Genomic DNA, 27,331 nt, shown 5'->3' on the forward strand with positions numbered 1-27,331 from the left:
GGCACACGTAAATGTAATATCGTTGGTAGTGAGCGGGGCGCGTACAAATCCGATTTTGTATACACTTTTTCATTTGTGTCATTTTTCCGTTTTTATTATTATTATTATTTTTTTTTTTTGGTTTCTAAAGCTAAATAAAGCATCTTCTGTTTCATTTTGGACAGCTAATACTATCGCTCTCTTTTCTGGTACTGTCGCACACAAAGTATTAGCGCATCTGCTACCAGTTTCATATTAAATATTAACAGAGGACCGTGGAACGTTTAGAATAGTAGGCGTTAAGATTATGGAGGTTTTACTGCACGTACATGCCATTGGTCTGTAATTAATAAACTTCTTTTATTTATGTTGTTATAAAATGAAAAATTACTACCGTCACGCATGTGTGACGTCACTCCCCTCACGGGAATCGATATGTTACATGTACCTGACAAGTAATAACGATCGTGTTGAAAACTATAGACGTGTGGCTATGCAATTTTCAAGCCGCATCGCATATGGGAAAAGCGTATAAAAATGTTCTCCACGATATTATTCTTGAAAGTTTCACATCACGCTTCACGCAGTGTTCTACAAAACCATTACAACGTATTTAAGTATAGCGTATTTAACGTATTTAAATATCTCATTGTTATTATATATTTTCTTAGAATCTATGAAAATCATTGATCGCACTCCATAGAATTTCTTAAATTTCTTTTGAAGCAATCGACGTTGTGCTATTAGATTCTTTCGCGTGATTGATTTTCTCCATTTTTTAAAATCGAGATATTCGACTATGCGTAAGCTCTGACAATTCACGATATTTTTTACGATTAAACTTTCATTAGGCAAAGAGGGGCTGTATTACGCAATATTATGAAATATTATGCAATATTATTGCAATGAAATTATTTAGAAAACATCGATTTCTGACATTTCTAACTTCTAGAATTTACGAACTTTATACAATTTACGATACAAATGTTGTCACGGCTGCAACGTGCAATAATAAAATTTCGATCTCGTTAACTGCAGAATATTCGAAAGCAGGAAGGGAACGCATGCCGATTTAGTAATTAAGTGTATTAACGTAATTTTTCACCACGTATTTGATATTATGAAGCTGAGGATCATGGAAAATTTATGACACAGCGGCTGCATTAATTAATTCTTGTTTTAATTAAAGGGCGTCATATGTAAGTAGTTGATAAATTGCAGTTTTCCATTATGATATAACGCACTCAGTGAATGCCGATTATTAACCGCGTTGCGTGCACTGCATCTTTGTCATTTTAATGGAACAACGATCGCGATGAAATTAAATTTAGTGAAACGAAGTATGAAAATTCGATAATTGTCTCTTTGACGTTCGTATCTCGTGTATTTAAATATTAATACCGTTTGATGTTAACGTACTGAGCAGATATATTGAAAATGGCGGTGAATAGTCACGTACAGCGTAATCAATCATGAAAATCATTCAGAATATTAAAGCATTTATTTTTGAAACATTAATTTTGGAATATTTTAGAAAGCTTTTAATTAACCTGTCAGCATTAAGTCGTTTTTTAAACTTTCATAGTAATTGAAACTAAGAAATTAATAAGGATAGATCAATTTTAATTAGATGATTTTAGTCCGTGAAAATATAATGTAATTTGCTTTAAATAGAAATAAAATGACGCACGAGAAAGTAGAGCGCCTCTGAATGGAGAATTCATTATATGATTAACATCTTAAATTAAATACTATTACCAGAAATTACAAAATATATATAATATAATATTATTCTATACTGAAATTCAGATCAACGATAAGAAGGAACGAAATAATAGCATATCAAAGTGGAAGCAAATTTACATAGTGAAACATTGATACACAATCGAAACATTTGCATTATAAGATACCAGATAATAATGGATATCTTTGTTACCGAATCTCCAATTTATTCATTGTCTCGAATTTATCGTTTCTTTTTGCCTTACCTTACTTCCATTTATATATATATAAAATATACGAACGTGGTCCGACCAAGTTAATGTGTTTAAATTGTTCCCAGATGTGATATTTGTCATGGTGGTTAGACATAAGAGTATGTCATCCTGTGACCGACCGCAGGGATCGCCGTAGGATAGTTACAAAAGGACAGACCATTCGATTATCTCAGCGGTGCCTTTTGCGATCCTTACGAGACCGGACGAAAGTCTCGTGGACATGTAATCGAGTTTAGCTGCCTTCAGGAAGCGTGGCTCCTAGTTAGTCACATCTATGTCCATAAGGTGGCCCGGGCCTAACTTCGTTTAATTTTGGTCGGATCTCTAACTCAAACTTTAATCTCTAATGGTCGAAATACTTTGTAACGAGGTGAACATCGTTCTAATTAATTTACGCGCTTGTTACGCGGTATTTGAGGCTTTAATTCGGTTTAAACCCTTTACGGAAGCAGGTTAAGGAGATTCGATCGTAATTGCGAAAATTATTCATTCGATCCTTGAACGACAGTATGCGTGTCAGGATATAAAGTTGCTAAAAATACCTCTATAATTTTCTCATCCTTGAACTTATTCCTTTCTTTTTACGTAATGAAGATGCTTGATCCATCATAGCGGTTAAAAGTCAACAGTATGATTACACGGCTATATCCATGGGGCATAGTTGCAGAATTTTCTGAAATAATTAAACAAACCGAACGAATAAATTGTTCATAATTAACTATAGGTAAAAGTAACTTAAGATTTGTTCATTATTAAAAACAGGAGCTTTTCTTGCAATAAAATATCAAACCGGTTTGAACGATGAGCGATGCATAGCAAAAAGTGTTTTAAATTATTAATAACTCGAAAGTTGTTTCTGACATAGTAAACACGAGGGATTAACCCTTGAGTAATACCTTTGGGCCATAAGAGACCACGACAGTTTGGATTACATTTGAATTAGGTTACTTAATCTTAGGGTATTTAAGGCATTTAGGGAATTTAATTCCATCTCAGAAATATTATAATATTAAATTTTATCTGAATTTTTATTCGCCGCCGCTGTAACTTAACTCTGATAACTTTAATATATCCGTAGAATAATACTGCTGTTATTAAATGAACATATAAAGGCGGTCGTACAAATGAAAATTTCTTTCTCCCAGGTGGCAGGAAACCAGAGGAAAGACCGACCGTTCGTAGATCATCGTTTCGAGCAGTGAAGCCGGTGATGCCCTATGAAGTCGGAGCTGAAGATGAGAGTATGATGAACTTGGAAGCATCTCCTGTGGCAGTGGTTTCGCCAAAGGTGGTGCCTCCGTCTGTTTTAGGCCCTGACGAGGAACGTCGCACTAGACGAAGAGGCTCTCAACTGTGAGTATTATATTATCTATTTAATAATGCTTCCCTGCACAAATTAAGTGGCTTCCCTGGAATAATTTTATAGGGAATAAATTTGGGGATAATAGCGGGCTATCCTTCAGCTATTCTAACTGTTGGAAACGAGTTTCGAATTTCTAATTTATGCCGAGGATTATCGATAGATTAATTTCAAGCATTATAAAGTTTGTAAAATATCCTCTATCCTGAATAAAACTATCTAGATACTTTGAAATGTTGTTATATTTTAGAAAGTATGCGCTTGACAATATATTGATTATACTTGATAATAAATACAGTACAACATAGATATTCGTTATACGCAACATTATAATATTTCGTTAAGGAGTATATTGCTTTTTATACAAAAATTTCAGCATATTGAATTTTACGTTCGTTAGTTGAACAATTACGTGCACTATACAAACGAAATATAATATATACCAAGTATGAATATTCGTTCCAGTGAATCAGAAGATAATGAAGCGACGAATGCTATCGTAAAAAATACATATGTAATAGAAATATCTTGGGAGGTACAATGTTTGAATGTTAATGCCAGCTACTGCAAATAAAGTTTAATCTCCTCACAAGTGTTTTTTTAAATATTTCATGTTATCGTTTTTCGATCATCGCATCGTTTCCATATTGGCCAATGAATGAAAGGCAAATATAAAATAAGATTGTCTGTTTTTACGTATTTACATGTGTACTTCGTATTTTAGACATGTAATACAGAGTTTGAAAAAGGTGGATCAGCGTTTATAATTACAGTTCTCGAAACTCCAAATGAACAGTTCAATGACTACGAAAGATATTTCTATACAGAGACAAATGGAATAAATAGAATTCGTAAAACTAGCAGGTTGATAGTTACGAAGGTGGACATCCTGTTTCGGGAACGCATTTCGCGCTCATTTTGTAATCGCAAACTTGTATCTTTTGATTGAAGTGCAGGCCGGCTGGACACGACATGAGAACTGGCGGATTCACCGTACAAATGATAAAACTGCTGCAATTGCATCTATGAGCAATCATCGGCTGGTTCTCGGTTATAAGTTCACAATCTTGTGCATAAGCGTCTAGACTCTGTTGACTCTTACAGTTTACGTAAATCAGGAAAGCCACAAGAACAAGGAAAACCAGGGCTAAAAAGGACAAGAACAGGTCTGTCAGAATCATTTCTCTACGAGGTTCAATCCACTTTCGAAGCAATATTTCGGCTAAGATTTTGAATTTCATAAAAATTGGAATAATCGAGCAGAATGATGGAGGAATTTTGTCTTCCTATTAGTTCAGATAACGGAGATTTCACGATTCGATTGTGCCACGTACTCGTTTTAGTATAGCGTGGAATATATACGATATGAAAAGAAAGCGATGATCAAGATTCTATTTATTTTAGATTTAATTTCGCGTAAATAACTCAAATTCCAGTTTCTAATTCTCATTGGCATTTCACCGAATAAATTATTCGTAGGTATCCACTAAAATAACTCGCTTACCTTTCATTTTGCGTTTGGGAGAGAAAAACGCTCTAAATATCCAAACTTTGGGTTACCGTACACGCGACTTGCCTGGCCAACATTTCAGATTCGCTTTATATACTCCGCCGACTAATTAATTATCATTATCTATGTACATCAATGCTTTTGGTTTTATCGGGTTTCGTTATCAATCGCTTCATGGATTACCGCCATTAATGTGCGATTTACTATGTCGCGATTACTTCTCTTTTATTTTTTTAATAGTTCGGTATATTGAAAAAAATAATGATAGAAAAACTTCGTGCTTGAGGAGTAAGGAGAAAAATAAGGAAGGTCGCAAAATCAGTTTTAAATAATTCAATTCACTGGAAAAGGAACAGGATTAAATGAATTGTTTATGAAAAGCAATTGTTTATACTCTATAGTCTTAACTATGGTATTATAGTCTTAACTAGTCACGCAGAAAGTCCTATATATTTATATATTTGATCTAAAAAATTTATATATCGAAAAATCTCTAAAAGTAGACATTCTTTTTCTTTCCTTTTTGTCCTTCTTTTCTCCAACTGCTATCGTTTTCTTTGCAAAAATCCTTTGCAATCTATCTCATCATCAACGTGCCATTTATCGCCATTTAATTTTTATCAGTAACATAATTGAAATATTTTAAAAATGAGTATTATATATAACCTTCCGAGAAGATCTACATACGTACGTACATAAGCGTAGAATATGTGAAAACTGAATTTCAATTGATATTTCTTTCGATTTTAATTATTTCTGAAAGATTGTTCTCGACTCATTTGCCTTATGAGAATACACGCAATGAAAATTTCTTTGTGTTTCAGGATAGACACGAGAACGTTCCTAATTCCATGTCATTTTTATTAATCTGTTTCTCGAAACTTCTTGTATTCGTCTCTGTTCAAATACACGTAACAACAGATACTGTATTACAAAATGCCCGTAATGTAGTTACTTCTGCCCTTCTTTCTGTTTGTGTATGGCGAAACAGAAACTTTCGCGTCGTGCGGTCTATGTGTTCAGTGTTCAGGTTCAGCTCCTTTTCTAAGTCCTCGGAGACTTCCTCCCTACAAACGAAATATTTTCTCTTTGAAGAAAGAAGATAAGAGACCTACTTTCAAGGAATAGCAGCTCAGAGGGAACTGAATTTTACTTTGAATCGAATAACATTTTATGAATATACTTTGAATAGTTTGAATTTATTAATTCTCGATGAACATCGTGCATTTATCGTTATCCATGTTATTATATGTTGGACGTTTATAAGGTACGGTAGAATTTCCTTGTGGTTCGTCAAATTCTCGTATCTTCTATCGAACAACATGGAAAAATACGTTTCATTTTTATACGGTTTATCGACCGTTCGTATTCGATGCACATTTCAAATTTATGTTAGACATATGTCTTTATGATATTCCCGAACTATTCCTGTTTCTTTATTGGCTCCTTTAGATATTCGTATTTATATGTTTTCATATCTTCGTAATACAGATGTCTTGTGTATCTTTACAAAATATTTAGAGTTGATACTTGCGGATTTAGAGATTTTAACGTATAAAGTTCTTCGTACTACATATCAAGATGTTGGAAGATTCTGAGGAAAAAGCTATCCGGAAGGACATGTTCCAGAAAGATACTTTGAATGGTACGGATCTGAAATGTCTTTGTCGAAAGGCATTTCGTTTTTTCCTGTTTCATTCGAAAACAGAGAAGATTCCGAGAACAAATCTAAAGTTTGTAATCTTGTTCTTTCCCGAAACCAGTAAAGAATAGCAAATTATGTTCTTAAAGAGCGAAGACACAAGATGGAGAAAATTTCTTATATCGTAATGACTTGCAATTCGAGGATTAAACTTAAATTCGTTTATCTTTATTAATAATTTATATTACATCAAAGGATACGTGTAACTGCTTCTGAAAAACCTTGGTATTACAATGGTATTACAATTATCCGAATTAATTTCAAGATAAGAGAATTTTCGAATAACAGTTGCTCCTCTCATGTTCATCTTCATGTACATATTAAAAAAAACATAAATAATGAAATAAAATATGCTAAGGAGTTATGAATTCCGAATTTCTTTAGCTGCTGAATTACACAACATTTTGAGAAGATTTAATTCGATAAGATTACATTCTTTTCGTGCCTCTTACCATCTTGACCCTATTTCCAAAGTCTCGAAATACCTCGAAATGTTGAAGGATGTCATCATTACCGCATTATATTCATGTACCAATCCGTTATTCGAAGCACACATAACATTAGTCAACGTCACGATCAATTGAAGAACAATACAGCACCTTGAAGTCATTCAATCATATCGGCGTTATCGCGAATTCTGATATCGTAGAAAGAGCGTTTCTGTAACAACCCAGAAAGAGTTTCTCCTACACTTGTAATAATACTTTTAATTTCCTCCTGCGTGGTGTCTCTTCGATGTAGTTCGCTGGTTTTTTCCATACTCTTTTCAGTATCACATATTTAACGGCCATCCAATCAGATGCCACTATATAACAGCGATACTTTTAATTGCTTGTGAAATTGTATCTCTCTTTCCTTGGCAGTTAGCAAAAATTCTTCTAGAGGATTGAACTTTCTACATGCGAAACGTGCTCGGATAATGAAACGTACGGATTACAGAGGATTCGGATAATAGAGAATTCGGATAACGGAGATTCGGATAATCGAGGTTCTACTGTACAAATTTCCTCTTCGTCCGCAGTTTATATTCCATTTTAGAATCAGCAGTAGAGTACACGTTGCGCCTGAAGACGCTGTACAAACCCGTACCTCGTAATTGTTTTTCCGAGAGGAAAATAAGAAGCAAGGCAAGACGTTGGACGATTAAAGCGTTAAAAAGCGGTGTAATTCCCGGAGATCCCGTCCGTGAGTGGGAAATTGCCGGCATTTCCGCCCTTTTCTACCCCCGTAAGTGCAGGGCTGGGCGCGGAAGCAGCAAAAAGTCGAGTAGATCGCAAACACCACGTTCCCGCCACTACAGAAATAATTAATGCCACACTTATGCAATCTCCCGCGAACACGTCCTGCTTCGGCTGCAGCCTCGTTTCTCCTGTACACGGGTAATCGTAGTTCCGCGCATCCATCCGAATTTCCCTGAATTCTCAGCCGTGTCCCCGCCAACTGGCTTGTTATTAATATCCGGGACGAGGCTGTTTCTCGATTTTCATTAGGTTTGCGTACTTACGAATTACGCCGGCAATTGCATTCTCCTCGAAGACGAAGGTATTCCTTCGTTTTCGGCAAGTTAATACGATCTTGAAAGTAGATTAGACGGTGTTCCGTGTTTGCACTGTGACATTCAGAGGGAAACACACGTTTTGTCTTCGACGATTTCAAAATTAGAATTACCTATCGTAATTACACTGAAAATTATCAACTTTCATGGTATTCGATACTGATTCATATACGTGTAATTGTAAATATAACGTAGAATATCAAGAGATATTGTTTGGATCGAACTTGATATATCGCTGCAATTAACAATCTTTTTGTAAAAACGCATTTAATACTTGCGCAAATAACAAAAAGCTTCGTCGACGAAGGGGAAAGAAGAGAGGTATAGGGAAAGAACAAAAGGATGAAACATCGACGGTATTTTACTTCCGTTTTTGTATTTCTAATCGTTCCGACACGGTTCTGTATGTATTCTGCGCGTAATGCTTCAATCACCGATTTTGTCTCGATTTTTATCCGCGGATCAGAATATAGTTTTTATTTCTTCAAATAAACGACAATGTTCTATTTTACGATCCACAAGTGTATCCGAACGATGGATCGAATGGAAAGAACATACGAATTACACGGGACACGATGAATTCACCAGTTATCAAAAGCAAAAGAAGCTATCAATTAAAATTTCTAATTCTTAGAATTAATCGATAAATGGTATATTTGTTGTACAATACATATTTTCTCATAATCCACATAAGTCTATGATATATTCAGTGCAATAAACGAAGACAATAAAGAAAATAATAAAAAGTAACGAACAAAAATAATAACCCCATTAAAATTCCTCTAGAATTTTGTAAAAAGCTAACAAGATACGAGAACATTGGGATCATTCAAATAATTATTAATTTACATTTTACAACTACGATAAAATCAACAATTTTTGTAAATTCGTGACAATATTGACGATATCAGTTGACCGTAATTAGAAAATCCACACGTGTAGCAAATTTGACTTAAAAGGTCAATTTCCATATGTTTGAAACTCTCCAGGCTCTTAGAGAACTGCTTGTAGCACACTGTGATATCTCGAATCCAATATCAAGGTCGTGATGCAATGTTGCGCAGAGCCATTAAGGTGGTCTGGCAAAGAGTTAAGTAAAGGTCAGCCAATCGCAACCGAACCAGGGATTAAAATCACTGACCGATGGTTCTTTAAAAAGAAACAGTTTGAGCTTCAACGGCCAGATATCAGACCGTTCCGACCGGCAAAGTTTTCAGAAACGATTAAAACTGCTGTGAAAAATATTTCACTGCGTTTTTTCCACTGAATTCTCGGTTATTGGAAAAGTTCGCGTGATTATGCCGGAAGATCCACGATAATTCACGACGGTATATCCAGCAACTCGCAACTTTTACTTTTCTTTTTTCTTCTCTTTTTCTCTTTTTCTTTTCTTTTTTCAACGACGCTTAATCACCATCCCGGGCTTTTTTCCCCGTGGATGTATTCAAATCGGTCGTACCGATTGTTCAAATCACGAGCAAGTCGAGCAGAAGCCACGCGGAATGCCGTGTTTCACTTAATTCAGCGGTTTTCGAGCATGAACCTACTTAAGCCACTCGATCTTCCCGACCGTGACGAAAGCGTCCTAAAGTATTTTGGTCGTTTTAGTTGCTTCGCTCGAGAAGCAGATTAATTAGGATTTCGCGTGGAAATGGAGAAAGAAAGACGAAGATGACGAATATAAGTGCCCTCCGCCCTCAACCTCGAATCGGTATGTTTTTCTCTGCTAATTCAAATGTTTCTAAGCGAAGCAGCGTTGTAAGAGGATTCGATTGTAATTACTGAGTTTTGGTACACGAAATACCAGCGAATAGAATTTGTTGCTGTATTTCGACTAGTTGAAATGGTGTTGGCTCAGGTTTCATTCGATTCAGCTGGTCAGAACGTTTGATCGTTATTTTGTGGAAACCTGAATTAGTTAATAGGTTGGTATAGTATATATAAACTTGCGCACTCTATTTCAACGTTATAGAATTTACTTCTATTATTTCGTAATTAATTCTGTTACAGAATTCGAAAGCATTAACGATATTGTTAAGAGAAGGAGGAACAGAGAAATTTATTCTTTCTCTAAATGAGTGCTGGTTGAGATTTTTGTCTTTCCATTTTGGAATCAATTTTTCTTCGCAGGAAACACGAACGAAACACGTACTAACAGATAAACGCAATTAAATTCACTTCAAAGAGGCAGCGAAACCGGTGCACTGTCTCAAATCACGATTGTTCTCGTAATTTCGAATCATTTCAATTTGCACAAATTAATCGATTCATGCTACGCACGATTAATTATCGATACCGAAGCGAAACGAAATAGACAACCTGGAAACTGAATTTAGCAAGTTTCTGCATTGTGTTCTGATTCCACTAATAATGTGACGGAATTAGGGAATTTTAGCAAAACTGTAATCCCGCAAAACATTATGATTTAACGAACGAATAATGAGATCTACTTTTGCATCGTACAGTCGCAATATTCTAAACATGTATCCGCGTGTAGTAAGTTATTCTTTATATTTTTCATGATGAAATTATCGTTGTGAAATATTTCATCCAACGTTTTCATCGTATGATTTTTAAACTGTTAGTACTCGACGCGAAGGTTATACGAAAAAACATATCGTTCGTATGTAGTACGGTTTTCGCTTCACATAAAAATGAATTATCGATAGATGGCAAATTTTTATGGAAATTTCAGTTTTTATAAATAGGATTAAAGAAATGGAACGTAAATAGAGAATCGCCTCATCCTTGAAATGTTACAACAAGTACCTTACTTTGGATGTTTTATATATTTTTGCATATTATGTATATTCGAGTTCTCGTAAATTCAAATCTTTCATAAACGCACAAACATCTACATGGCCCACATCAAATATATTTTTCAAGTATCAAGTATCATTTTCAATTAATAGAATAAACCAAAGTGTTTTGTTCTTTTTGTTTTAACAAAGAATTAAATAAATCAAAATGTGTCTTCTCTTCGTATAAACCATTAAAACTTTTGTGTAGATGTACACGATTCGTTACAGTTAAGCTTCGATATTCCAATATTCCTTTTTTACTCCTACATTCTCCTTTCCATCGTTCTTACTTCTCATCGATGTTCCCGTATTCCGATATAAAATCAACTGGTGACGTTTTGATTTCAGACCGGATATAAACGCGATAAAGGGATTGGCATCTTCGGGTTCTTCAGGAGCTGCCAAAGTACCTCCGTCGGCAGTGAATAGAGTCGCAGCTGAAGATCGTGAGCTTGCTCGACAAGGAAGCCTGGTGGATGGAGAAAGTATCAAGATCGTTATTCATCACGCGGACAATGACATGAGTAAGTATCTCGTAGTAGAATCTTTCATTAAAGTATCCTTCCAATGTTATTTGATATTAGCGCGTTGCGAGATTTTCATTGCTTCCTTCGCGCCCGAGGCGCGTTATCTGCTAACAATAACTTCGACGGTTATCTTGGTACTTCGAGGATCTCTCACGGATCCTCGAGCAAAAGTCTTGCTACGTAGGATGTTTGACGCAACTAAAATCAGAGATATAATGTTCCACTAATACCGACGTTATCGGAGATCGTTAAGTAGAAGGGTGATACGGAGAATAAATGGACCCGAGATGCAGTCGAATGTTTAAATGTCGAATTTAGGTCATTGCAGTTGCTTATGGAACGAAAGCGCCATTTACGCTGATCCAATTAGGAAAACGAATAATGCGAGAAAATTTCTCTTTATTTATATCCTCTTCTCGATGTGGTACGTAATAGCGTGTATTTCGTACGGGATGCTTTCGAGATTTGTAACTTTTCTCGTTAATTATCCAACGAACCTCGTTCTTGCAAGGTATTTCTCTCTTCTTTTTCTTGCTGAATGTAATTTCAATTTTATTATTATTTTAATTATTGTTCTTTTTTCTCTTCTTCCCCTGGATTATTTTACTTTGTATCTTTTTCCGTTCTTTCGTCTCCTTTATTTCACGTTGTTATTTTATTTTCTCAAGTCCAACAGAGACGAAATTATTCTTAAATTCTTGAGGGCACTTCTCTAATGAGATTCAAATTTTTATTTACGTTAGATTTCGAAGAGAGAAAAGAAGGTCGTGGATTTTTAACGCAAAGTTATTAAAAGACCGTGCTCGTTGGACTAAAAAAATCAACGAATATAGAAAGTAAATGAATTAGCGATGAAAGGAATAACGAAGAACAGTTGACATTAGCAGATTTTTCAAAACTAAACATATAAGACACTGATAGGCAGATCCAAACAAATTCGCCGGTATTATGTTCTAAATAGGAGGCTTTCTCCCCTGCTGGTAATTAAATTCCTTTAATTCGGAATGGGGAATTTAATTTGGTAGATAATCTGGAACCGTGCTTTTCTAGTAAAAAGCGGAATATCCTTCCAAGCTCGTTCGTTATAATAGGAAACAGCTTTGTGAACGTTGGAAGCGACATTTACAAAAATTGTTTGATAGTAATATATATAATGAATCCGCAGGGGAAAAGTGAAAAAAAGTTGCGCATAAAAATATTAAGGCAATGAAGCGTAAAAAACTCAGTAAATGGTAATGATCAGAGAAAATTCTGATAAAAAAGCTTGTGACAAGACGTTTCTAGTAGCGGTTTTACGTAATCATTCGTCGCTTTTTCCATCGTGCTCGAGATGAAATAGGTTATTTTTAATACCTTTTTCTCTTATTAGAAGGAGAAAGGAAATTTCATAAATTACTTTAACGCAGAAATTTGCAATTTCCATCGGGGGACAGTTTTCAGAGCTGGTTATTTCAAGCCGTAGGATTTTGTTCAATTGAAAAATCCTCCTACATATCTGACTTGAAAAATTAATTAAACGTCGAGTTTCATCTTATGCGGCGTATGTTAAAATATACGATATTCCTAATTTTTCTATGTATTCAAAATATATTTAAAATAAGAAACGAGGTTTCTCATCGAGTTGTAAAAAGCTCGAAATTAAAAGCAAAAGTTATTTTTAGCGAAAAGATACGAGAAAAGATATAGCGATACTGGAAAGTATTTACAACGATATCGCAAAATCCATATGCTAATATTCATACGATAATATTTTTGTCTGAATGCAAATATACCCCGTGTACCTTGCTATATGCAGATTTGAAGGATAGCACCTGTTATTCTCTACGCTAAGTATATTACAGGAAAGTTTAGAATCAAATAAAACAAGATATGGAGAATCTTCTTCTCCTTTAAAGTCTCTTCGAATGTAGCACCTGCTTTGGACATTTTTCAAAAGAATGAAAGTACCTGTATATCCGTCGGGATATAGTTGTCCAAATAGGAAAATAAAAAAAGATGGGCTGAACATAAAGCAAGGTGAAGATTATCTCAAAAGATAAACCCGATTTTTCGATGCAATTTCTAACGGATCTAGCGGGATATGAAATTTTATCAGTGTACAGATTCCTGCGAAGGTCGTCATAAAACGGATATGAGAAGCTTTTCTACGATAGTTTCTAGAAAATTTCAATTTCGGCCGAAAATAGAAGTGTCTAGCCTGCTAGATATTTCCAGACAGTTCAACAAATAATAAGCTTTACAAAAATTCCATAAAGTTCGCTTGAAGGAGGTATACGACATAAGCACGAAACAAACGGAATGATACGGCACACAAGAAAATTGTTTAAAGAATGAAATTGCTTCGGTAATGAAATGATTTTCAATTTTCTTAATGATGATTCTCATTCAATTTGTTTCTTGAACTTGGATTGTCAATCTTTTCGCGACGACGCGGAGGAAACATTTTGTCAATTGATGTTCAGTTTCGTTTCGCTGCCCTTCACGAAAATATCCAGCACTAGTAAAAAATACTAAGAGACATCAAGCCGCACTTTCTGCAAGAATGAGCATCGATCGGTACTAGAATTCGGGGTACAGTATAAACGAAATCGCTTTCACGCTACATCGAGTGGAAGTCACGCGTCTGCATTATAAAAAGGAAAACTAACGTAATCTTTTTCGACGCGTCAAAGATTCCTCTTTTGTTACCAATTGACCGTCGGTATTAACAGAAACACCTTTTTCTTTATACTTTTCAAGATCGCTTGTCTCGTTGCAAGAAAGCAGATTTTCTTTTTTAAAAACCACTGATCTTCTACCATTTATTCTATTTCTGTAAACTGAATAAATCGTTTTCTTAAATTGGAATCGAAAAATAAATGTCCACACTTTATTTTATCGTTCATTACAGCGCCATGGGTGAATGCAAAGAGAAGGATAAAACTAAGAAGAGATCCGACTTTAGACAAAGGGCACAGGAGTGAGTACACGATAATTTAGCACGAATTGATTTTCTTTTTTACATATTCTGAATTTTTTTCTCTTTTCCGTATTATCCGTCATTTAACTATAATACTAATCGATTTTTCGTTTCGTTATATACGAGATAGATAGACGTTGTAATACCTAGAAGCGGGGGCGTAAAAGCATGTTCAGCGTACACGATATTTTCCTATTTTTACTGTCGAATATCGAGTCGCTATTCGAATCCAATCGAACGTTTAATGTGCGTGTAGATATTCAGGGATACAGAACGCAGTTAACCAGCTGGGTAAACGAGATAAAACGCGGTCATAAAAGTTGGTATAGAGCGAAAGTAATGAAAACAGTGACATGGGTCTAGCCGGTGTACGCGTCATATTTAATTATTCGTCGGGTTGCCAGATACGTTTGCTCGCTTTACACTCCTTTACAGCAGGGCAGTAAATTGATTAGGGCATCAAGTTCGGGAAAATCATAGTACACGAACAAATTAAAATTAATTTCCGTATCTAATATTTAATCATAGGCGAGCCTCGTGAATAGTATAAAACCCATACGCGAGTAATTCAATAAAAAGATATCGTACGAACGCATTAAAATGGTCGATTGTGTCCGCGGATATTAGAATTCGTTTCAATGAAACCAATGATGCATGCATGAGTCTATTGCAACGAATTTACTCGCGTTAACGGCGATACCATAGATACTAACAATTATTTCCAGTTTCATACCTCTGTAGTTTCATCCAAGGTATTGGTAAAAATGTTACTCGTCAACTGGTTGATTTTGCTTGCCTTTCTCATAAATTTCGAGCAAATTTATTAGCCAAAGATGGGGGAAGAGGAAGCGTTGTTAAATCGAATGTACGAAGTATTTATCTTGACCACAATTCGTGCAAAACGTTGTTTAATTTTTCCGATACGATAATCGTTTGTTGGATAAAGATACATGGAAGTCGTAAATCTGCGAAGTATATATCATGTACTGAAAATTTTACAATTTTACAATCGAATAGAAAGCGGTAATGGCATTTTACAGAATTTTTCAAAATGAAGAAAAGTATCACGAACAAGATAAATAATAATTGGAATAATTAAACAACTAGCGCGCTACTTTGAAATATATACGCGTGCTGTTTAATTAAATCAGCTATTTGTCGGAGACCTTTAGACGTTGTTGAAGTTCCAAGTTTAAAGTTCGAAGTTGAATAGTTTTGTTTGATTTAATGATGTAGCAGTGAATGGAGATAAGTTTCGTCTTAAGACGACTTCACAGAGTACCAGTGTTTCATTGTATATTATCTTTTATCTTTGCTGTGTAAAATTAATTAAATTTTTTATTTCCAACGTCTTATCGTACACACGCACATTTTTGACATATTCTGCGTAAATACTTTGTACACGGTTCTACACAGAAGTCCATTTCACGCTATATACGTAGAGATAATGTCTAAATGTACGGCTCATTTCCCTTTGCGTTTTCTTCTCTGTCTTATACATTTTACATTTATATGGTATGGTTAAGGACGATTTCGTACGAGCCTTCAGAGTGCAAGACACGAAATGTTATCAAGTACACCACTTTAAGAGTACATCTACTCGTAAATAGAAATTTTGCATTGCTCTCGGATATGGATAGTAAAATATAAAATTATAGTAGATACTAGTAACCCTAAAAGATTTGTATCTAATATAAATAACCTGTTTTTATCTCTTTCATTAATTTCGCAGTGAAATATTTATGGTTATGCAAGAGTCTTTAACACTCAAGACAGTACATATCCTATAGGCTTCATACTTATCCCATCATATACATTGTACCAGGTTACATAATTACGATTTTGAGGTAATAACGAAAGTAAAAAATTAAAAAAAAATGACAAAGCAATTAAAACTGTTAATGTCGTCTAACAGTAAAAATACGCGCATTACATGTATTTGCAGTGTTATTTAAAAGTTGAAAGGCTGCTGCTGGCAACAGAGATTAGGTTGCCAATCTTTATTTTTATAATTAACCTTCCATCAACGTTGGATCAAATTATCGTTACAGGTGAAATTACATTTGAGAGAAAGTCGACTCCGTTGAATTTTCGTACAGCGTGATTTTAAACGGCTTTCTTTTTTCCTCTCATCTCCAGCCGCTCCTTTTCTCTCGTTCTAATTTTCTTTAAGTGTCTATGTAAATAAATAGGTTTTGAACGATGTTCGGAGCGTTCGATCCAAACAGCCATAATTTCTTTCGAGGCAGCCTGTTGTTGCTTTGAAATTCAATTTTCTCGCTTCTCTTGAATTCCTCGTTCATTTCAGCGAATCTATTCAATGACGACTTCCTTTCATGCAAATATTTTTTTTTATTCGCGCCTTGCGCTGTTTAGCACGGAATCACGATCCTTTTCAAACGAGCCCGCTGCGACTCTTATTCGTCATTGTTTGTCAAACGAGCTCCTGCACGAATGCTACACAACAAGTTAATAAAATTTCGCATTGTACGGGAATGATTTATTCAGGCATTGAGAAATTCCCTCCTTTGTCCTTTGTTTACTCTGGTCCTTGTTTTCAGTAGTTCTATTATATTTATTTATGATTTACAACAAATGTGAATATCGTGGAAATTTCAAGCTTGAAGAGAAGCTGTTATAACGAACAGAATTTCTCTATTTCCAGCTACGTCTCACGGAAAGTGGAATATAAAAATGTATTACTCCCTTTAGATTTGATAGTCACCAATATTACTACTTTTATAGTCCTTTAGAAGAGTACTTTCATTTTTTGAGTAATTGCCTCTTTAACATAAACAATTTTTCTCTGAAACTGAAACTATACGCGGCATGAGTTTAGTAGCATAGTAGTTTTTCGTCTCATCGTGTACGTATGCAACGATCTTCTCTAATTTCCATACGTTTGGCTCGACTGAAATTCAATCGTAAACGATAAAATTGAAGTTTCTCTTCTCAACTCGTGGATTTAAACGCAACCAGTTATTTTATTCTTTGTTCTTTAGAAAAACAATGGCAGAGAAATCAAGTTACATTGCATCAAACACACGATGGCGTTACATTCTTTTAAAAGCATTTCAAATCAATTGTCTACATAGTGCAAATTACGAAAGCCACTTGTTGTATTAAAACATTCATTTGAGATATATTAAATATTTTCTTGACTTATCAGAATACTTTCTCGAAGACTTTCAATATGAAAACTTTATCATCTTTCTATGAAATAACAAGAAAAAATTTGCTTAATGGCGAACAGGAATAACTCAAGATTTCTCTACCAGCATCGATGGTACTAGCACGAGGAAAATTAACTTTTGGTATTAGTTTAATTCTGTTTACCGGAGAATTTCAATTTTAATAATCGATCTTATTTTTCCTTCTTATACATATAGTTGGCTATTCGAAACGATGGCCATAATTAGAATTAGGTGACAAACCTCATGAATATTTTAAATTCACAAAAACGCTATAGGGCATATAAAATAGGACATAGCGTGGTGGCCGTAGTTGGAAAACGAAAGAAAGCTGTAATGGTGATAAATTGACTTGCTTTAGACTTCAGTTTCAAACACGCTTTGTATGGGAGGAACTATACATGCAGATTTCTGTAATAACTTTAGATTGAGTCGCTTGTGCGTCATTTTTTAGAGGACATTTATAAAGAGCACAAAGGAATAACGGGGTCATAAAGGAGTTGAACTATTTTTTAAGTCGTTTTAAAGTCATTATATAACTTCATAAACCTGGTACTTGTACAATCGTTTGAACTTTTATGCTACATCAAGTGTTCGAAACGCATTCACAGAAGGTAGACAATGTAATATTTTATACATGAAGTATCTATATTAGAATTGAATTTATAGTACTTTGTTTATATTTTTATGATATATTAATTTGCACTATTAGATTGAAATGAAATAAACCTACGAATTATAGTAAATATACGAGTAATTGATAAAGTACATTGGACAAAGATGTGGATAAACAGTATTTTGTACAAAAATAAGCTTGAAAAGGGTGGAATTAAAAATAACTTCTTTGACTATACTTGACAATACTTCAATATCAAAGTTTGAAATAAGTACTGTAATTGATTTTAAAACAATTTCACTAGGTATAAAGGATATTTGACTTAAGTGTAGAGAAATTTTTTTTCGAAATGCACCTTTTAGCATCGAAACGCTTCATGTATCGATTAATATAATACAACTGTGATCTATGCGTGAATATTCGTTTCCTTACATTGCATACAGTATACCGACCAGATGTTAAATATCTATTTGCACGTACTTTTTTAGTCATAGTTACAAATTTTTATCCACTTACATTTCTGTCGACATATACGAAACACGTTTACATTAACGTTCCACTGATTTTACGATCTCGCTATTGTGAAAGTAGCTCTATTATATTATATTTGAACAGTTTCCCTCACATATGGATATCCTTGCGAATGAAAGAGATGGTAAAACTGTTAAATAAACAGTCAAATTACCATAAAACTGGTTAAACATTCTATTTTATCACAGAAAGGTAAAAATTCGCAGCCAATTATAAATAATATCGTCAGAAAACTTCTATCTAATTAAAATCTATAAAAGTGGAAGAAGGACAAGTTCTGCAAACTGGAATAAGAATTGATCATGCAAATTGCGTGTATTCGTATCTTTTAAATGAGAAAAGTTTATAAATATCATCCTCTTCAGCATATTATTATATTCTGTTCATATTTATTCAGGAATAAGAATATAGATAGCGACAAAGAGAGTGTTGCTTGTAGAAAAAAAGAAAAAAAAAGAAACGAAAAGAAATATCGATATAAAACCTATTACGTAACATTCATTCTAATCATACAGAGAAATCTCATTCACAGTATCCTCGAGAGTTTTAATTAATTCAGTTCACGAAATGATACAGTAAAAAAGTTTGAAAAACGAACCTATTCATCTTCTTCCTGTATCAATATCTCTCATCCTCATCCATCAAACATTTATATCTAACCCAGTTCAGTCTTCGTGCATTAAATCCTGTCCGTTTCGCGTGTTTTAAATCAACCTTATAAAGATTTATAAACGTCCAGAGGATCGAGAATGCGTAATTGGAAGCGTCTTTTCGCTGTATTATGCTGGCGTGTTATCTGTGTACTTTTGCGAGCGAGCCGGCTCTGTTCGGCGAATTAATCCGATCGCTTCGGAGAAAGGGCAACGGGAAATTCGATTTGCCGCGAATCTGCGAGGCAAATTTTCACGACCGTTGGGCCCAACGTTCGTTCCGTGGACGAACGTTAACAAGATGGACTCCGGCTGGCGAAGTATTTATCGAAAATTCCGCGGAGAAACGGCCAACCGATCAGATAATTGCGCTGCAACGTCATTACCAGAGCAAGCCTGCGGCTGCAGACCTTATCGCAGGTCCGCTGTTCCCAGCCTGTTAATTAAGCCTGAATGACGGCCCTTGATTGGCGTTCCCGCGCCGACGCCCATCAAAACTCTGCCCGATTCTCTTCATACGAGCAACGAACTTCTCATCCTCCGACATTCTACTTCGTTCAATTTTCGACCGCTCCTTTTTCTCTTTTTCGATTTATCCATTCCAGGATTATGAACGCTGTGTTCCACCTTAGCTTTCATCGGAAGAAAAAGCGAAGAATTCGTTAGAGTGGAAGATGGAACGAGGAGAGACGATTCGAAGTGAAATTTCCGCGAGGAACTCAGCGATTAACGACTCTGATTAGCCTGGCTCTTTCGTTCGTATGACTTACGGACTCGTTAATCTAGCAATTGCTATATCGCGCTAAAATCCCCTAAAACCTGTTGCTATATACGTTATGCCGCGTATCTAACGTGGTTCATTAATCGTCCTAGTAGTCGTATTAAATTAATTCGGTGTTAATCACGCGCTTACTTCGTTACTCGAACATCTATCAAGAGTAATATCCATGTTTGTCGTTTGCTTTCGCTCGTCTATAACTGTGTAATCTCCTTTGCTTAGATAAAATTAACGTTTCCGAGTTTGACTTTCTGAGTTTGTATTTGCATGAAAATTAATGGCAATTGACGTACGATAACAGAAATTCAATCGTTGCTTTACTTTGATTGTAGAGCTCAACGACGGATTCCAATTTTGTTAGATTACAAGCGAAATAATTTTTGCGCTCTTTGAAACTATCGATCAATGTTAAACATTCGATGGTAGACGGAAATTATACTGTTGAAGTTAATAAACATCGATTCACATAGCAATTAGAAAGTTTTATAAAAATGGTCAAAAGTGTGAGACTTTTTTTTACCTGCATAGGTTATGTTCTGAAGCATTTTTTAATTGGATCGTTAACTATCACGTTCGACCATTCTTCTTCTTTTTTTTTACGCGAAAAAATACCATTTATCTTTTGTAGAGAATTAAGCTGATATCGATTTAACTTCAACACTTCAACGTTCTCTGTTACTTCTATTTTCAATCACTCAAATCGCTCTTTAGGTATAAAATTGTTCCGTGATTCAACGGGAAAGAGGAAATGTGTGATAATTAATATATATCTTAATATCTCGATCAAAAATTAATAAACCACGAAATCTAGAGGATACATTTACAGTGAGCCACAGAAGCACTCGTATCCTCGCAATTATTGGATTCGACGATTTGTCTACATTTCCATCTATACCCTAATGAATTACCATTTTTCAATAAAAGATACGATATTTTAATTATTATACTGTATATCTTTATTGACTAACAAACTCGATTCGTTGTGCATATTAATAACACGTAATTTTCTTCGATTAATTGCAAAAATACATCAGCGGAGATTAAATAATACTAATGATACTTAGCGAACAAAGTTTTTACTCTACGTTATTTTTGTTCATGTTCGATCGATATATCTATTCTTTTTACAAATCTTTTTAGTCTGTACTTAACAAACGAAGATTCTAAATATCACGTACAATACGAACCACCGGGAAACCAGTGTTAACCGAGTCGGAGGCAGTTTCTCCAGGCTCATCAATATTCATATCTACTCGCAATAACTCTGTGTACATACCGATCTTTTAACGTATCTCGTCAATACGCCATTAACTTGTGCACCGCGCGGAAATCGGAAGGTAGTCTTTCAATATGGATTACAGGACAATCGTAACGAGGCGGCAGTGCGATGAAAAGAAGAAAAAAGGGAAAACCGAACAGATGACGTTTGTAGGTGTCATGTAATAATAAAGTTGTCGTGACATTTCGTGTTATCGATTGACGAGTGAAACAGGCCGCGCGTTATAGCCGTAAAGCTCGTTTAATTTAGAATTTCGCACAAAAGATTGCGTTTCAGATATACCGCGAAATTTTGTACTCTGTCGGTGAACTCACCAGCCGCGATGAATACCAATTTACAAATATAAAGGTCAGCCTTCCCGCGTGCCTGCTCAACTTCCCCGGATATTATTTATTATTGCGCAGCCATCAAATACGATGAAATTTTTATCCCAATAATCAACATTAGTATCGTGAAAGCACTATGAAATTGTCAATCCATTTGTTGCCCCACTGAACTTTGTTTTACCGAACTTTGTTTTTGTATAACTTCCGAAATTCTTTCGTGCACGTTCGACAAAATTTATTTAATGCATCGTAGCAGAACCGTGCACGTTCTATCGATATCTACCTTCCACGTTCATCTGATTTTTACAGCCGCTGGTTTTGGCCTAAGGATAATCGGTGGTAAAACAGTGGCTGATGGACGTACCTTTGCATACGTGATGTGGACCGTGCCAGATGGACCAGCGGCGAAAGCTGGTGTACAACGCGGTGACAAGGTAGGATCTCATACGTTTCTTTTCACGTTAACGTATTCGTTCAAAGTTGATGATTAAACACGCGTGTAGCGTCCGAATTTAGAGCGTTATTCTGACGAATTTCTTATTCATGGATGTTCTTATAACGCGGCACGTTATTTCAGAAAACGATGTTTCGATATTTATTCGAAACTTTTAAATACGATGATTTTTGGAGCTATATGGAAGGGTAGGAAAAATTGGATGGAGCGTGTTAATTTCTGAAATCTTCGGAGAATTACATTTGTACAATGACAATCCTGGTTCCTTTTCCCATAATATCTATTATCATGATAATACAAATTTTAGATGGAGCTATCTCATTTGCCTGCTGCAATCAAAATTATAATCATTTTGCTGAAATGATTACTGCTCTATTTTCGGAAGAACATAGGAGTATGAAGCGTAATATTAAGACAATTTTAACACTACGTAGAACTATAATTAAATATACATATAACAAGGCAACATTGTATAAGAGAAGCGATACAATTGAAAATTCACATCCTCGGTATCATTCGATGATCAATTCCCGTACATATTTTTGGCACGATATAACATTTCAAAAGTCCAATCTTCTTTGCGAAGTAGATTTTCTAAAAATTTCACTCGTTTTAAAATTACATTTGCTGCATCGCTCTTCTAGAAATTCGATCACACGTTCAAACTTTATGACTAAAAATTGGTGTCATGGATGCAGGCTGTTGCATAGAAATTTAATGGCCATTTAGATCCCGAAGAAAATAAAGATGTTCTGGCAACTTGCGTCCACTGTTGAGCAGCTAACATATTGCAAGCGGTTAATGCGTGCGAGTATCGACAACCATTCTCTCCAGCTGTGATTTTAATTAAGTTATCGACAGCTGTGCGCAACGCAAACGTTCCGCAATCGTGAACGTTGACTGGAAAGCTATATCTTGCGAAATCGTGCTAATTCAATAATATGTGATCGTTTAATTTTGAATCGTAAAGATATTAAATATACGCGACAGTTTAACGAAGATAATAAGCACAGAGAATTTTCATAGAATCATAATCTCACCTATGTTTATTAAATCCATTCGTTACAATCGCGTCTGTCACAAATACTTCGGCCGATGATTTCTACGTAGCTACTCGAACATTTTACGATCGTGCTGTATGCTGTACAAATTTAATACGAACTTATATCGAAAACTTGAAACAACTAAAGTCATTTCCTCGAGAGTTCTACCTTTTACGAGGCTAATCCTAAAACTTCGTAGTCACACGGTGCAATATTTTCTTTAATACTAAACGAGTCGATGAGACAGATGGACGGATCTTACACATGATACAAGTGACGACAGAATTATCTGTCAGATGGACGGTTAGGTATTACAGCAAATTATAACTTGAACCGAATATAATGAATTCACCGAGGTTTGTGGTTTATTCCCGTTCAAACAGAAAATTTATCGAAGCAATTAAGACAGTAGGAAGATTTCGCGAGTTCTCTAGATTTAACAGATGCGATCAATTCTTGGTCTGATTATAACCGGCCGTGGTTCAAACTTCTTTCATATAATTTCGCGATTAAATCTATGTCCTACTCCTAGAACCAAATTATCCGTCTCTTATCGTCCAGTAAGTTCGTTTATTCTCCTCCTGTATATAACTTCTCGGGTATACACCCTCGTTCATAAGTATCAAAAGATTTACTGAAAATGAGTATCATCGAGTATCCTCGAGAATGATCAGAGCACTATTTAAGAATTATTATCTGAGCCATCTAAAAACGATACGTTTGCAATTTACAAGATTAGGTGTAGTCGTTATAGAAATGCAAAAAGAAGGTAAGATAAGCAAATAATGTCAAAGCTACAGATGATCCTTTCCTGCATCTAAGACTCACCGTCTACGAAGAATTGCTTCATAGACGCGCATTAGACGCGCTCATGCCAACAGTAAGTACGTTTCCATGCAGCGGCCATTGAAAATAACGTGCACCTGTCCACGAAACAGCAGCGAATCATTTTCGTTGCTACGCGTTTCCCTCATGATGACTGGCGTTAACGTTGTCGGTAGCTTATGTTGCAGCTATAAACGAATGTACTGATATAGGATGAAAGCATCTTGCTCGTCGCTCTTCATTATAGTAATGAAACAAAATGTTCAGTCTTCGTAGACCGGTGTAGACATATCGTCGCGTCTTCTAATAGACTACGCTTACGCTAGACGCTTACGTATAAGCGACTTTTCCGTAGACAGTGGTTCTAATGCTTCCAAAAATAATTCTTTCTCGTTTCTCGTTTCGTATGGTTTATGATATCGCAGAAACGACGTTATATCGTGAAATATCTTCGTCCGTAGACGGGAAATGATTGAAATCCCGGTTCGTCTGTGAACCACGTCTACGAAATCCACGAGACTCGAATAAAAATTTGTTTATTTCTGCAGGTGCTAGAGTGGGGCGGAGTGTCTCTGGTAGATCGAAGTTTCGAAGAAGTCCTTCAAATAACAGAACGAGGCGACGATGTGATCGAGTTGGTGGTCGAGCATGCTGGCGACACGTAAGTATAACGTCTAACAGACCGTTGAGGAGAAGTAGTCGAACGAATGGAATTCGCAGATTGGTCATTCGAATTGCTTTATTGTATACTATCGCTGCTTTTACGCGTCACAAACACGCAGCGGGGACCTGCCGGAGGATTTAGCCGCTGTGCCGTCATCGGGAAAAGGGCCGGGAAGTCTGGGACTGCTGATGGGTGAGTACGAGAACGAATCGCAAAGCATCGTCGAAAATCGTCATGTACACGTGCTACCAGGCGAAAACGACTAATCGTTAGACGCTGACAGTGTCGGCGAAGTGCATCGTCGGCTTTAAAATCGATAACTTGTACGGAACGAGGACTCGTCAGTCACGCGCGATACAGACAAGCGCGTTTTTAACGCGCGCAAGAACGGGAAAAGAGTAAATTCCACGCGTTTGTCAGTAGTAGTGCATTCGTCCTTCCGATGTTATCTTTAAATATGGATTACAGTTTGTAATCTGTGTGTTGTGCAGCACATTATATCGAGTAGAAAACTATTGCATATCGTTTCAGCGCAAATGAACATTTGAAAATGCACTATGTTCATATTTAACTTTATTGCCTGAAATATTTCTCCTACTTTTAATATCTGCAGATTTTAACTTCCATATGATATCCATTCTGTTTAAAAAACTGGGTTATATCATTATTTGGTAGGTATGTCAATGATTAGTTAATTCGGTGTCCCAGTATCTTCAGTCAAATTTTATGAATGTGTTTTATGGGAGTAAATAAAAAAAAACATATGTTAAACACGAACATAGGTCAGTTGAAGTTTTATCGAAGAGTCACAAAATAAAAATTGAAATGAAATAAAATATGAGAGAAACAATAAACTTCGTCCTTCGATATACATATTCCATTTTCACGTTACTCATGTTTTAAGTAAATATTAATACGTATAGTGAAGTGGTACGTAAAGACTTGATGATTGATTTATTGAATTGAAATAAAATGAATTTTCTACACGGTAATAAATTCTATTTTTTATCATCGTCAGTCTTTTACTGACAGAAACAGCCAACATTTTAAAACGCGCTGTATACGATATTAATCTATTTCCGTGTATCGTCATTCCTCTAGTGCTTTGTACTTTTGTCGTGAATTTTTCAATAAAGTTTCAAATGACCTCGTACGCTTATATAACATTTTTCTCTTATTTATGTCAATGGAAGATATCGACAAAGGAAGATATCCTGTATATATTAGTTTATGCGATGTTCGTTTCTTTATTGCACCACAACGCAATTTCGTACGCCGTTTCTACTAAAACCATATGGTCCTGTCTATAAAAAATAACTAAGCCATTAAAAGTAAAACAAATATGTCAGGTTATAAAGTTAAAATGCGACACTGCCTGGTGTGTCTCTATTTGCTGTTATTCTTACGACGAACCTGAAATGTTTTTCAGAAGGGGAAACGGATAAAACGCCCTCATCACCGACGCGCAGGAAACTGCCAAAGACGCCGGTATAACGAGTTCATAAATTGACACCTACACGTGACCGTCTCTCTTTCTTTTTTTCTCTTTCTCTCATTTCCACGCAATGTACACGCATACGCATAAACTACACGGGAGAAGTAAACCTCGATTAGACCGAGTTCTGTTAGTGTAGCGGAAAGTGAAGCGCAATAGCACCACCTACACTTTAGAAACCGGAAGTGATCACCACCTCTCTCGGTCTTTCGCTTTGTATATATCTCATGATCCGTATCCGATGCGACTACCGAGCCATTTTACTTGTTACGTACGTATTTCTATACTTACATGTATTAAACTACGTGTGCCACGTGTACCACGATTATATAAAATAATAGGAGATGACGACAGCGGATTTGACAGACTGTAGCAAAAAGGCTACATTCCATGTAAGTAATGACGCGTGCTCTTACGATATGAATCAGAGGGTACGAAACGATTTTCACCGATTCGTCTGCGGAAAGAACGGAGGAGAAACTCGAACTATCAAAGTCGAATTTTCTTTGAATTTCTCTTTCGCCTCTCTTCTCTCCTTTTTTCGCAGTTTTATTTCGCCAAGGCGAATCATCGTTGAAATTCTCTGCCTCGCGAAGAAATCGTTGACGGCTACATTGAATTTTAATGTACTAACGCAGTGGGGGAATTTCCCGACCTAAGTTCCAAGTGGCTTTAACGTTTCGAACTCTGCTTCGTGGAAAATGCTCGCTTCCAAATTGTATCCGTTCTATTTCTACGATCGGTAATGTGTCAAATTTGCGCTGCGTGTACACGGTGCGTGTATTAGAACGCGAGAGTGAATCGTAAATATTTGCTGAACCGCCGATCGGTCTGAATTTAATGAATTTCGTAATGAAACCGCGGAACTTGGAAAATTGAAATCGCGATGCGAGCGTACAGTTTTCGATGAAACGAGGATGGCCGCGATTTTCCTCAGTTACCGTGAAATTTCCAATTCTGACGCACCTCGTTAAAGGGACGCAATAGCTATAGATATAACTGAGACCAAATTTTATACACGTTTTGTATCGAAAAAAAGGGAATATTTTAATTTTAGAAGCTTACCATTCTCGTCGTTTTTTGATAAAG

At 35.7% G+C, this 27,331-nt stretch overlaps 1 protein-coding gene and 1 long non-coding RNA gene across 9 annotated transcripts in view; one reads left to right on the forward strand and one right to left on the reverse strand.

The window, feature by feature from the left end:
* The window catches only part of LOC126869222 (regulating synaptic membrane exocytosis protein 1), a 153,166-nt gene that overhangs the window by 91,770 nt on the left and 34,065 nt on the right, over window positions 1-27,331 (forward strand). For all 6 annotated transcript variants that reach the window (XR_007690845.1, XR_007690846.1, XR_007690847.1 and 3 more), the window contains 7 exons: window positions 3,122-3,329; window positions 11,253-11,428; window positions 14,322-14,390; window positions 22,071-22,195; window positions 24,632-24,744; window positions 24,866-24,939; window positions 26,177-26,235. Coding sequence is in view for 2 of the 6 variants with exons in the window: in XM_050625473.1 (XP_050481430.1) it covers window positions 3,122-3,329; window positions 11,253-11,428; window positions 14,322-14,390; window positions 22,071-22,195; window positions 24,632-24,744; window positions 24,866-24,939; window positions 26,177-26,235 (824 nt within the window). In the remaining 4 variants the exon portion in view is untranslated. The remainder of the gene's footprint in view (window positions 1-3,121; window positions 3,330-11,252; window positions 11,429-14,321; window positions 14,391-22,070; window positions 22,196-24,631; window positions 24,745-24,865; window positions 24,940-26,176; window positions 26,236-27,331) is intronic.
* The window catches only part of LOC126869249 (uncharacterized), a 144,646-nt gene that overhangs the window by 81,016 nt on the left and 36,299 nt on the right, over window positions 1-27,331 (reverse strand). The window lies entirely within an intron of this gene.

The sequence above is a fragment of the Bombus huntii genome, chromosome 9, assembly GCF_024542735.1.
Source record: "Bombus huntii isolate Logan2020A chromosome 9, iyBomHunt1.1, whole genome shotgun sequence".
In the NCBI taxonomy this organism is placed as follows: domain Eukaryota; kingdom Metazoa; phylum Arthropoda; class Insecta; order Hymenoptera; family Apidae; genus Bombus; species Bombus huntii.